Source organism: Vicia villosa, linkage group LG5 (genome assembly GCF_029867415.1).
Source record: "Vicia villosa cultivar HV-30 ecotype Madison, WI linkage group LG5, Vvil1.0, whole genome shotgun sequence".
NCBI classification, from domain to species: Eukaryota; Viridiplantae; Streptophyta; class Magnoliopsida; order Fabales; family Fabaceae; genus Vicia; species Vicia villosa.
Genome location: NC_081184.1, coordinates 137563174 through 137574672, shown reverse-complemented (window position 1 = coordinate 137574672; position 11499 = coordinate 137563174). Strand labels below are relative to the sequence as shown.

At 31.7% G+C, this 11499-nt stretch overlaps 2 protein-coding genes across 2 annotated transcripts; one reads left to right on the top strand and one right to left on the bottom strand.

Annotated features, from left to right (window-relative positions):
* Positions 1–747: 747 nt before the first annotated feature.
* On the top strand, positions 748–7041 carry LOC131602691 (general transcription and DNA repair factor IIH subunit TFB2). Its single transcript, XM_058874860.1, has 15 exons — positions 748–1242; positions 1421–1588; positions 2199–2267; positions 2599–2692; positions 3592–3692; positions 3813–3858; positions 3942–4001; positions 4088–4156; positions 4304–4387; positions 4560–4643; positions 5326–5411; positions 5733–5823; positions 6292–6372; positions 6449–6523; positions 6608–7041. Exons 1-15 carry the CDS (start codon positions 1130–1132, stop codon positions 6740–6742), a joined length of 1356 nt encoding a protein of 451 aa, XP_058730843.1. The 5' UTR covers positions 748–1129; the 3' UTR covers positions 6743–7041.
* Positions 7042–7639: 598 nt separating this feature from the next.
* Positions 7640–10177, bottom strand: LOC131602692 (uncharacterized). Its single transcript, XM_058874861.1, has 5 exons — positions 10029–10177; positions 9892–9945; positions 8646–8749; positions 8326–8364; positions 7640–7970 (listed from the first exon to the last, which is right to left on the bottom strand). Exons 1-5 carry the CDS (start codon positions 10165–10167, stop codon positions 7833–7835), a joined length of 474 nt encoding a protein of 157 aa, XP_058730844.1. The 5' UTR covers positions 10168–10177; the 3' UTR covers positions 7640–7832.
* Between the last annotated feature and the right edge of the window lie 1322 nt (positions 10178–11499).

The following is an 11499-nucleotide window of genomic DNA, read 5'->3' as shown; positions in this document are numbered from 1 at the left end:
AAGGTTCATGGACATAACATGTGAAAACCTCACATCTGATATATTAGAAACTCTCAAGAAGGAATTCTTGGGGACATGAGTTGGCTAAGTGGTTAGGCTGAACCTGTATCAATCTTTGGTGCATTTATCTCTTCCCTTCTCTCTTTATGTTTCAACTAGTACTTTACCCCGTGCGATGCACGTGTTTAGGCGGGATTTTGGTCTAAAGTTGGCGCCTAAACATGTATTCTGTTTTAATATATTAAAGATTCTTAATTTCTTTCCAATTCATTGCCATATCTTCTCTTTGATTCTCCTAATTTTAATTTTTTGCTGCTTATTCTCTGTTTGATTTATAAAATTGCTTTAAATGTTTTTGCAAATCAAGATTTTATTTAACATCGTTTTTCAACCTCCACAGTTTATCCCTCTTATGCTTAGAGTCACTTGTCCAGCAAAATTCTACCTACATGTAAAATCATTTTTAAAGACAAAATTAATTTTATTTTAAAGACAAAATTAATTTTATTTTAAAATAATTCAAAATCATTCAAAAACTAATTATACAACTCTAAAATTCTTTTTTACTCTTCCAAAATTAAACCAAACATACATATTTCATTTAGATAAGATCCATCTTCAATATCATAATTAGAAACAAGGAGTGTGTTGCTAGTATATATTTTTGGCCATTTATAAAAGAAGTAGTGACACATGCTTATTAGAAAAAGTGATACATGTTTAACCAAAATAAAAGAAAAAGAAAATGTAATAATTTATATCCTTGTGATTTACCGTTTTTCCACAGTAATATCGTGCACCTTGCACACCTGATCATTCCTCTCTCAAACCACTGATTCTCAGCCTCCGTTTACATCTTCTTCCTCTTCCCTTCATTCATTCAAACTGTCGTCGCCGATTAGGTCACGTGCCGGTTACCGATTCGCTATATTCAACCAACTATTATTGGGGTTTCATCTCATTCGTTTCAGCAGTATTGTTGGGGTTTCATTATTCATTACAAACTAACTTTTTACCGGATTCTCTACTGAAGCTCTTAGTCAAGTTTCGTTCTTTTTTTCTTTTAGTTTCATTGTTTAAGCTCCAATTGAAGAAAAAAACGGTATTGGTATTTAGTATCAAAATCAGAATGCCTGAGGTTAGGATCATTGCCAAGAATTTCATGGACATGGTGGCTTCAATGCCTGCCATGAAGCTTGATAAACTCTACGAGAATGGATTCATATGCGAAGCCATTCTCAGGTAAGTCTTTTCAATTTTCATAAGCTCTTCCAAATAGCTTAAAAGTGCTTATTTAAGTTGATGAATTCAAATTAGTCAATCCAAATTGTCCTATTTGGGTTAAGCAAATTGTATTTCTTCTTGAGTTGTGTATGTTTTTTATAGCTTTAACAGATGCATATATATCTTGAAATGTTAGGTCTCTTCCGCCTCTTGCCAAGAAATATGTTTTACAGCTACTGCATATTGATCAACCAGTGTCAGCTAGATTATTTGCTGAATGGGTGCTTCCAGATGGACTTTCAAAGCACAAAGTTGCCATTGATAGATTGGTTCAATTGAGAGTTTTCGTTGAAGCTCTTGATAGGTACTTGAGATTATTCTCGAAAATTTTAATTTTCTATATCTTCTATGAAAATGAAAAGTTGACATTTGTGTTTCTGAAATAGTTCAAATGGATTCGTTTTGTTTCAAATGACAACTGGATAAATGCTAACCTATACTGTGTAGTTTACACATGTTCTACACCTTGTAATGTATTGAAGGGTCTTTTTGTGATAAAGACTTGCTTTATTTTTCACATTCTCACATGCTGTTGCTCGATGGAAGTTATTAGTTTTCCTCTATATGTGCTAAATCTCTTAACATAATTGCAGTTGGCCCTTTTTTTTGCTTTTCATTTGTTTCATTTATGACACTTATCTGTGTAACTTTGTAGAGTTATCAATCACCAATATAGCTTGACATGTTTAATATCGATTGCGTAGTCTGTTATTGACTTCTCTTAAAATTTTAGAGGAACAGGGTTTGATGTCACAATTTGGTTCCTTTTTTATAAAAAATCTTGACTATGTATATTATTTGCCACATTTTTGCGTGTCTTTGTTTCAAGCTTTGACAGTATTGAAACAGCGTCAATATCACTTTGGACCCTTATTTTATCCCAGTTTAGTATTTTTTTTCTCTCCTTCTGGCAGGAAGAACGAAAAAACTTACAAAGTGAATTCAACATATCAAAGAAGTCTCCAGCAACTTTTAGTTCATGGGTGAGTAGTACATTATTTTGTCTTTTTCTTTTCCTTCTGTTCATGTTATTCTATATTGTTCCCTGGTTGCTATGAAGGTACACAAAATCGCTAATATGAGTGGTGAGAAAACCTTTCCATGTCGTGTATTATAAGTTAACAAACCTATATAGATGATAGGTGGTGTTTCATGAAATTATAGGACCAAAATGCTGTTTAATAGTCATTCCTGAATTCAAAATTCATTATAAAAAACGGTTACTATAATGTGGTTATTAAAATGTAGACTGCTGTCATACAGCTGCTATATTTGCTTTAGCTGGTAACTTATCCTTGTGATTAAATATGGCAGTGGAACTTTGCCAAGGGAATCAATGCCTTCTAATATTACTGTGAGGCTCCCGACCTTGGAGGATCTTGAGACTTATGCTCTGGAACAATGGGAGGTGCAGTGTTTTATCTTTTAATTCCATTTTCTGTTTACTCTGTACATCTATTTAGCATTTATATAACTAATATTGTTTGTTATATAAGTAGATTTAATTATTTGAATTAATCTATGAAGCGCCGACGCGCCATTCAGAAGGCGTGTCGCCGCGTCGGACATGAATACTCGTACTACACGTGTACGACACGTATCTGACACATTTTTGCAGTGTCCAACAAAAAATAATAATTTAATTGCAGCAGAGACGGATACGGATACGACACCTTATTTCAAATAAAAGACACACCCAACTCAAAAAAATTTAGTTTTTTAAAAAAAAAAAATCCCAACTAAATAATTATCATATTTTTATTTATAAAAATAATAGGATTTTTTTACCTTTCATATTTCACTTCACTATAAAAATAACACAATTAGGATTCCTTATTTTTTTTCTTATTCCACAATTTAAAGGCTGGTTTTATGAATATGGAGTGAATATAATATGATTTGTATTATTTTGTTTAGGTGAATTTATGTCTTTTTTTTGTTGATTGAAAGTTCTAAGTTTAAATATATATATATATATATATATATATATATATATATATATATATATATATATATATATATATATATATATATATATATATATATATATATATATATAAATTTTGCTTCTCGTTTTAGACTCTTTATAAATTATGCTCATACATTGCATTATTATATTAAATTATAAAATATATATACCCGTGTCCGTGTCCTATGTTTTCTATATTAGCGGGGTCCTCGTGTCCGTATCCGTGTCGTGTCCCGTGTCCGTGTCCGAGTTCGGGTTTCATAGGACTTAATTAATCAATGACATGTTTAAATTTTGACTAAAATGAAGTATAAACTCTTTGTTTTATGGTGAACTAGTGTTTCTTGTTGCAACTTGTAAGCCCAAGTCATGCTGACAAGACCTTAAATATAAGCTCTTCTTTGATGAAAGTTTTCCAGCGGCGTCTCCTGAGTCAGAGGTTCTGTTTACTTGGCAGTGTTACTTCTCATTTGTAACAGTTGTTTGCACTATGTTCATGTGTGTGTGGGTGTTGTAAATGCATCTCATATTTGATGTCATTTTTTATGTACCAATGCAGAGACAGAGAAGCTCCAAAATTAACCGAAAGTGGTTTCCAGTTTTTGGTATGCATCAAATGATATTAAGCCACATGAACTCATTGTAATGCATTCTTATAAATATAGAATTTGTTTGTTATGAACAACAGCTTATGGATACAAATGCACAACTTTGGTATATCATCAGGGAATATATCTCTAATTCTGAGGTAGCTCTAACAGTTATATATCGCTACATGTACATGTTTTTGCTATTTAATTCCCACACGCTCTTCATCATCTTCTCTTGATGCAGGAGAGAGGTGTTGATGCAGGTGACTTGATCTCATTCATGCTTGAGCTTAGTTTTCATGCCATTGGAGAGGTAAGACGTTCTTGTACCTTGCTGAGAATCTGTTGTACATGAAACTACTATGTTCTATATTGTCATTACTTCTACCAGTTTTGTTCTGGTCGCTTTTGTAACTGCAATTTAATGCGCCTCTGACACTTGATTTTTTTCAATGATTAGGCATATAATATAAACACATTGACTGATTTCCAGCGGAACATAATTAAGGACCTAGCAGACCTTGGGCTGGTCAAACTTCAACAGGTTATTGTTTGTGTACTTATATTTGTAGATAATGTGATGAGATACATGATTGTTGAGATATGATATAATCTGTATATAATTATTATATCAATCTCAACAATGATGATGTTGCTCAGTGTATTTATTCATCATTATTATACCCCTATTTATTATTTTTTTGATAACTTTACAGGGAAGGAAAGAAAGTTGGTTTATTCCAACGAAATTGGCAACAAATCTTTCAGTGAGCTTTACCGAATCATCATCAAGAAAGGAGGTCTCTTCTTCACTTCAGAGTGGATTTATTCTAATAAAAGTTTAAACGTGGCCTTGTTTATGCATGTGATTTTGTTTAGGGAAACTCCTTAGACATGCCAAGTGGAGGCTCTGTACTGTAGTGAATTTTTGTCTGACCTGCACTTTTCCTTCTGTGCGTTGTTCACTGTCTTATTGATGTCCTTATATTTCTTTTTTCCTTTTAATAAAATTGGTTATGTTATCAAAAAGAAAAAGGAATCTCTGAACACATTTAGATGTTGCTTTATAATTTTGTTCCATTGTTTAGATGAAATTTTTGGGGTGGGTGAGGGTGCGTGTGGTAGACTCTATACTGTTAGTATTGATTTGATTTCTCTCAATATGTTTAAGTTGTTTTGCTGACATATCCATGGAAGTTTTTGTTAGACAGGTTATCGGGTTTTAGTTTCTTCGTCTTGCTTATTCCAACTCAGAAAACTCATGTTTGTAGGAGTTTTCAAAATTTTCTCTTTGAATCTTTTGTCAAACTTATTTCCCATTACTACTTCAGACTAATGACCTCTCATTACATGTCAATTGTTCATTGGTTGGCTTTAGTAGATTTGTTCTAATATATTACTCATTACAACAATGAATATGTATTTTTTCAAAGGAAAATGTTGACAGTTGTGAATATAAAATGTCATTATATTTTTTTTCAGGGATTTGTAGTTGTGGAAACAAATTTTAGAGTTTATGCTTATTCTACTTCAAAATTACATTGTGAGATATTGCGGCTATTCTCAAGGTTTGCTGCCGAATACATTATGCAATGCTGTATTCTATATTCATCAAATAAAGCCGTTAGTGTTTCCTCATGTTCCCCTTCCCTTTGGGTTTTGGCACTTCTTGTGAATATTGAAATTGGAAGTTTTCTTTCATGGTTGCATTTTTATTACCCTTAGTTTATCTTAGACTATTTTTAAATGGTATATACTAAACCATTAGTTCAGCAATAGAGCTTTAAATGACCTATTTCACCAAAATATTATTGTTTGGTCTTAGTACAGAAAGTGTTTCTTTCATCCATTTACAAATATCTAATAGCGAATAGTTGCAATGTATCCAGGGTAGAGTATCAGCTTCCAAATCTTATTGTTGGAGCTATTACAAAAGAAACTTTGTATAACGCTTTTGACAATGGCATTACAGCAGACCAGGTAAATATTAAAAATCATATTGGATAACATCTGCTTTTTAAACTGTGGTACTCACTGTAGTTAGGTGTAGTCAAAACATTGTTTTTACAATTTGTTTTTCATCATTTGACTTTTGTAAAGGAAAGTCTTAATAAGTATTCTCCTGAAGTAGTGAGCTATTCAATTTGAGACCAGATATATGATGATCAACTTCGATCCTTCACTGATAAATGAATAGATTTGTATTAGTTATTTAATGTTTTTTAGTATTGCATTTGCATCTAGTATCTATGTCCAAGTTTTTTGCACTTTTTACCATATTCTACCTTAGGTTATCATTTTTCCAACAAAGAAACTTAGAAATTCTACTTGAACTTGCTTTACTTTTAATTAAATATTTAAGAAAAGCTGTTTGTGTGAGTTTGGCTTTTAAGCTACTTAGTTCAGACCATATCTTACACATCAACCGTGTGCATTATGATGTTGCAGATAGTCAGTTTCCTTCGGCAGAATGCCCATCCTCGTGTTGCACAGAGGATACCAGCCGTGCCGGACAATGTCACAGATCAGGTTTTGAGTCTTATTAGTGTATGTGTGTAGTTTCTTTATTTTCATTTTCTGATTCAAAGAGTTATGATGGTGACAGATTAGGCTGTGGGAATCAGATATAAACAGAGTTGAGATGACAGAAGCATATTATTATGATGAGTTCCCATCCAGGGTAAGCAGCTTTGATGCCTTGAGTTCATGTTGTTGGGATCCCCTATCATGTCTTTATTCATTTCTTATGTCATTTGTGTGGCAGGATGTATTTGAAGGTGCGTGTGACTGCGCCAGAGAATGGAATGGTTTATTATGGGAAGATTCAAAGAAGATGCTTTTGGTGGTTAAGTCTGAGGTTCATTCATATGTGCGGGATTTTTTACGCCGCCAAAAGTAGTAAGAAAGCCACACAACCCCATGCATCTTATGGTTGGGCAAATATGGAACGGAAACTACAATGGAGGAAGCAATGTGGTCGTCACAGTTAGCAGCCACAACCATTCTTTTTCTCTTTCCATGTTTCATATATGCTTTTCCCTTTAGAAAAGGGTTTTGTTGTTACTGTGAAACTTTTCATATTTTAATATAGAACTACATAATTAAAAGAAGTTTATAATTGTGGTCAAGCTATTACAGAGCTTTTTTTTTTTCTTTTCAAATTGTTTGATTAAATATACACAGCATTAAGATTTGGGATTTCCTTGCTCCTTAGAATTTGAAGATTTAGTATGCTAAATAACAAGTATTTCACTCGTCATAAGACATGTATGCCATGAAGATCAAGAATTGTGTATAGCTGAAAATATAAATTTGAAGTAAAATTTAGTGTGAAATAGGAAAAGAAGGTAGTCTCAAACTGCTATCTGCTATCAGTCATATAATGATTTTAGGGTTAATAGTCATTTACTCCCTACCATATAGGCGAGTTTTGATTTATCCCTTTTAAAAAAAAGTTCAAAAAAATATATTTTATAGGGGTAATTTTTCGTCTTAGGGGGCAAAAAACTTTAAATTTTAAAATTATAGGTAAAGGGGGTAAATCAAAACTCGTCTATATGACAGGGGTAAATGACTATTATCTCATGATTTTATAAAAGAACCGTTGATTGGATAGAAACTTAAAATCTAGGTCAACAACTCTAATAAATCCACGGCATCCGGTTACAATCTAATCCAACTATAAAACTTTCCAATACATGCTGCTTACGCCAAAAAGAATTACTAAAGCATTAATCATGCTATTGCAATATCATGCTGATAAAAAGCATTAACTAAGATGAAAAGAAAACATAAATTCCTGCAAGTGTATGTATAGCAAATAAAGAATAATTAGGGGTCTCATTGAAAAAAATATTCTGTTTGTCTTTCTATTTTCTGTCCAAAAATTTGAAAACACAAGAAAAATAAGTGATATATTTATACTTAAATGTAAAAACAAAATATTTTCTTCAGGACACATTCTTAGTTTAAGCTTAGGTTGTCTTGGACTATGCAGAAGTATCTGGAATATCAGGCGGGTGGATGTGATCTACAGGTTTCCGCTTCGGCTTCTGAACAGGCTCGGGCTCAGACTTCGGTGGCCTGTTGGGACTGACTTTATCAGCCTCGTCTGGTTTAACTTCAAACTGCAATATGCAAATGTTTACAATTGGTTATTTACACAAGAAAGTTTCAATATATCATTGTTATGTAGATTTCTATAAACATAAAAAGAAATACTTCAGTAAACAATCACAGGACAGTCATATATTATATGTATGCAAAGAATTTTCAATGAGCAGAAGTAAATAATCACAATCATTATGTGGTTCCTTTCATTTTTTAAACAAATATGTAGACTTTTGAAGCAAACACATAGTAGTTCAAAAATCACAATTCCATCCTGTCTTTCTAATAGTCCTTTCTACGTATTCGTTTTTTAGGGGTAGTATGCATATGATTTGTTAACTAAAAAAATGATCAGTACCAAACCAAACATACCTTGTAACCACAGCCAGACACACAAGCATGGAAACATTCCTGCATAGGAAGGAATAAAATCATCATTAATTTGCAGATATCCCTATCATAACTAATCTTTTGGTATTAAAAGTTAAAAGCATTAAAAGCATGTTATGATTAATTTACTTCCGGGCCATGCCTTTCCAAAATTATCTCAATTTCAGAGCAAAAAACTAAAATTCAGTTTCAGAGCAAGAAACTAGAATTCAGTTTCTGGATAGATAACTAGTTCAATAATCCTTAAAAAAACAGTAAAGATAATCAAATGTAACAGTAACGTAGGCGAGAAAAGAAAATACCTCTGAATAACTGGCAGATCCAGGAGAACGATCAATATAAGCACTCCATTTTTGGTCCTTTAGCACAGGATCTTTGTAGCATAGTTGATTACAGTCCTCCAAACCTGGTTAAACATTACCTAATACTTATCATTTGTAAATCAGAATCAATTTTTGTTCACTTGCAAGTAGTACAACTTTGGCCACCATACATTTTCCTCTCTTTTTCATAGAATCTGCTAAGAAAAAACTAGTACAAATCTAGTGCCTTTAAATATATTTTCCTTGCTCACAGAAATACCCTAATAATAAGTTTGTAAACATTTACGGAGAAGTTAAACGAGAGAGATGCTAATTTTTTTGTGTAATTGTCGATTTCAACTCACAGGAGCAGTTAATGGTTTAAATCGTTATTATTGCAAAGATCATTTCAACTCAATGGAGCAGTTATTGGTTTAAATCGTTACTATTGCAAAGATCATTTCAACTTTTTCTCGTCTGCGAATGCTGAGCAAAGTCAATCCAATTCCAAAATGGCTCTCGTTAAGCCAAGCATCATTGTATTTTGCTTCAATAACAAAAACTAACCTAACCTAGCCAACGGAGGGGCTAAAAAGCACGAGTTTATCGTCCAAATAATGTTACAAAAGGGAAATTGTTGCAGCCAGGCAAAAATCCACCATTGCGGCTTGTGACCTATGGAAGCGGGCATAGAATCCACCATGCCATAATGCCATGACAGAAATTCTACATACATAACATAAAATTTCTAATTGCCATAGTGGTTTATCAAATAAACAATAGAAAGCACTATAACACCGCCGACACCTTTAAAAAAAGGCGTGTCCAGTGTCAAACACGTGTAAGTGTCTGACACGACACATGTGTTTACTTTTAGTTTATTCATTTTTTCAAATTATTACTAATGTCATATCCGGTGTCCATTGTAATAAATTAATCAGAATTTCCTATTTATGCCGGCAATTAGTGTGTTTAACTAGAATTATCAAATCAAAACTTATTTGATCAAATTTATGAAAGACAGAAAATAGCAAAATCCATGTGACAATAATAACAGTATTAAAATAGTTGCAGGATAGTAACCAAAAAAAAATTGTTGCAGGATATACAGAGTCATTAATGAATATCTCAACAGACAAAACAATAAATGGTGAAATAGTACAAGATATTAAAAATATATAGGTTAGATTTTGAGTACGTAAAAATTGAAGGAAAAAAAAAGAATGAATTAGAATAGTGATCTTACATTCTTCCCATGTATCTCCATCTGAATCACATCCTTTTTTGCAGAAAACTCGCCCTAGAGTTAAATAACAAGTAGAGGATTTGTGAGAATGATTGAAAATTAGAAAAATGAAAAAGAATAATAGAGAAAGAAATTACATGGAAGTTTGGTGAGGGCTGCGTATTTATTGGTGCATTGTTTTCCGCATGGAGGCGCCCATTGCTGCGGTATCATCTTTCTTCTCTCTATTCTCAAAAACAAAAAAAATGGAAGGAGAAACCAAAGAGAGCCGTTCATGTAGAGAATGTAATTAAACAAACAGGGGTACTTTCGTCACTCCAGTGTGTGTACACGTAACACACCGGTTTTCTCCTATGTTTTTTGACCGGTGCGTCTCTTCTGTTTACAATACAAAACCAACCCTATGTTTTTTTATTTAAAAAATCATTTTTACTTTTTTATTTGTTAAAAAACTTTTGACTTATTTAAAATAAATATTTTTTATTCAAAAATACTTAAGTAAAAAAATATATTTTTCAGGATTATTATTCTTAGGAATAATATTTCAATGAAAGTATTTGGTTAAAAATTATATATTTCAGGAATATTTACAAATTTTAAAAAATATAAAAAATTAAAAATAAAAATAAATATGAGTATTAATGAAAAATTATGGTTAGTACTTAGTTGATCATTATTTTTATTGGAATGTTGAATTTTCACCGTCAAAGCATTAATTAAGTAGATTTCATCTACATATACGACTTAACATGCAAGGGAGGGTAATCTATCTTCTTCTTACCCAAAAAAATATTAGGATTAACTAATATGTTACATTCACAAATACAAATAAAATGTTATAACCCCTTAAGTTCTATTAGTCAATTATCTTTAGGTATTCACATTTTCCACTTTTGAATATCTAGACACTTAAACTAAAAAAAACTAACATATTTATATTTTTATTAAAATTAAGGTATTAGATTAAAAAAAATGACACATAATTTTCACCATTTATTTTAAAATCTAATGGTTCAGATTCATTTTCATGTTTTCACATAAAAATAACATTCTCATATGATATGATATGATATATATATATATATATATATATATATATATATATATATATATATATATATATATATATATATATATATATATATATATATATATATATATATATATATATAAAAAGCATATCATATGGCGATTAATCGAGTTGGAGATGACATACTTTGTCGAGAGAAGCAATCACGTGAACATAATTAACATAGGATGCATAACAACAAGTTTTTAATGAAAAAAATGTTTGCAACAACAACAAGCATAAGGCCATGTCATGCTCAACCCCCACCACAAAGATCCCTAACTGTGTTTTCCTCACATTTCTTAAGATAAAGCCACCGAGATTTAGGGGAAGTTAGATTCCTTTGAGGGTTCGTACATGAGTGAATCAATTGACTAAGATACTTAGATTGGTATCATGTAACGAAGATAAAAAATGTGTTATTTTACACACACATATTGGAATAGATGCAGAGAGTTAATGGAACATGACTTGGGAGAATTTTTGTCCATCGTTATTGAGAAATTATTTTCCGCCTAATATTTTAAAATAAAGGGAGA

Excerpts from the sequence above, each read along its gene's own strand:
- LOC131602691 (XM_058874860.1), top strand. The coding sequence starts at position 1,130 with ATGCCTGAGGTTAGGATCATTGCCAAGAATTTCATGGACATGGTGGCT. Across the intron at positions 2,268-2,598 it reads CAGCAACTTTTAGTTCATGG|TGGAACTTTGCCAAGGGAAT; the intron begins GTGAGTAGTACA and ends TAAATATGGCAG. Across the intron at positions 3,693-3,812 it reads CGGCGTCTCCTGAGTCAGAG|AGACAGAGAAGCTCCAAAAT; the intron begins GTTCTGTTTACT and ends GTACCAATGCAG.
- LOC131602692 (XM_058874861.1), bottom strand. The coding sequence starts at position 10,167 with ATGAACGGCTCTCTTTGGTTTCTCCTTCCATTTTTTTTGTTTTTGAGA. Across the intron at positions 9,946-10,028 it reads AGCCCTCACCAAACTTCCAT|GGCGAGTTTTCTGCAAAAAA; the intron begins GTAATTTCTTTC and ends ATTTAACTCTAG. Across the intron at positions 8,750-9,891 it reads TGGAGATACATGGGAAGAAT|GTTTGGAGGACTGTAATCAA; the intron begins GTAAGATCACTA and ends ATGTTTAACCAG.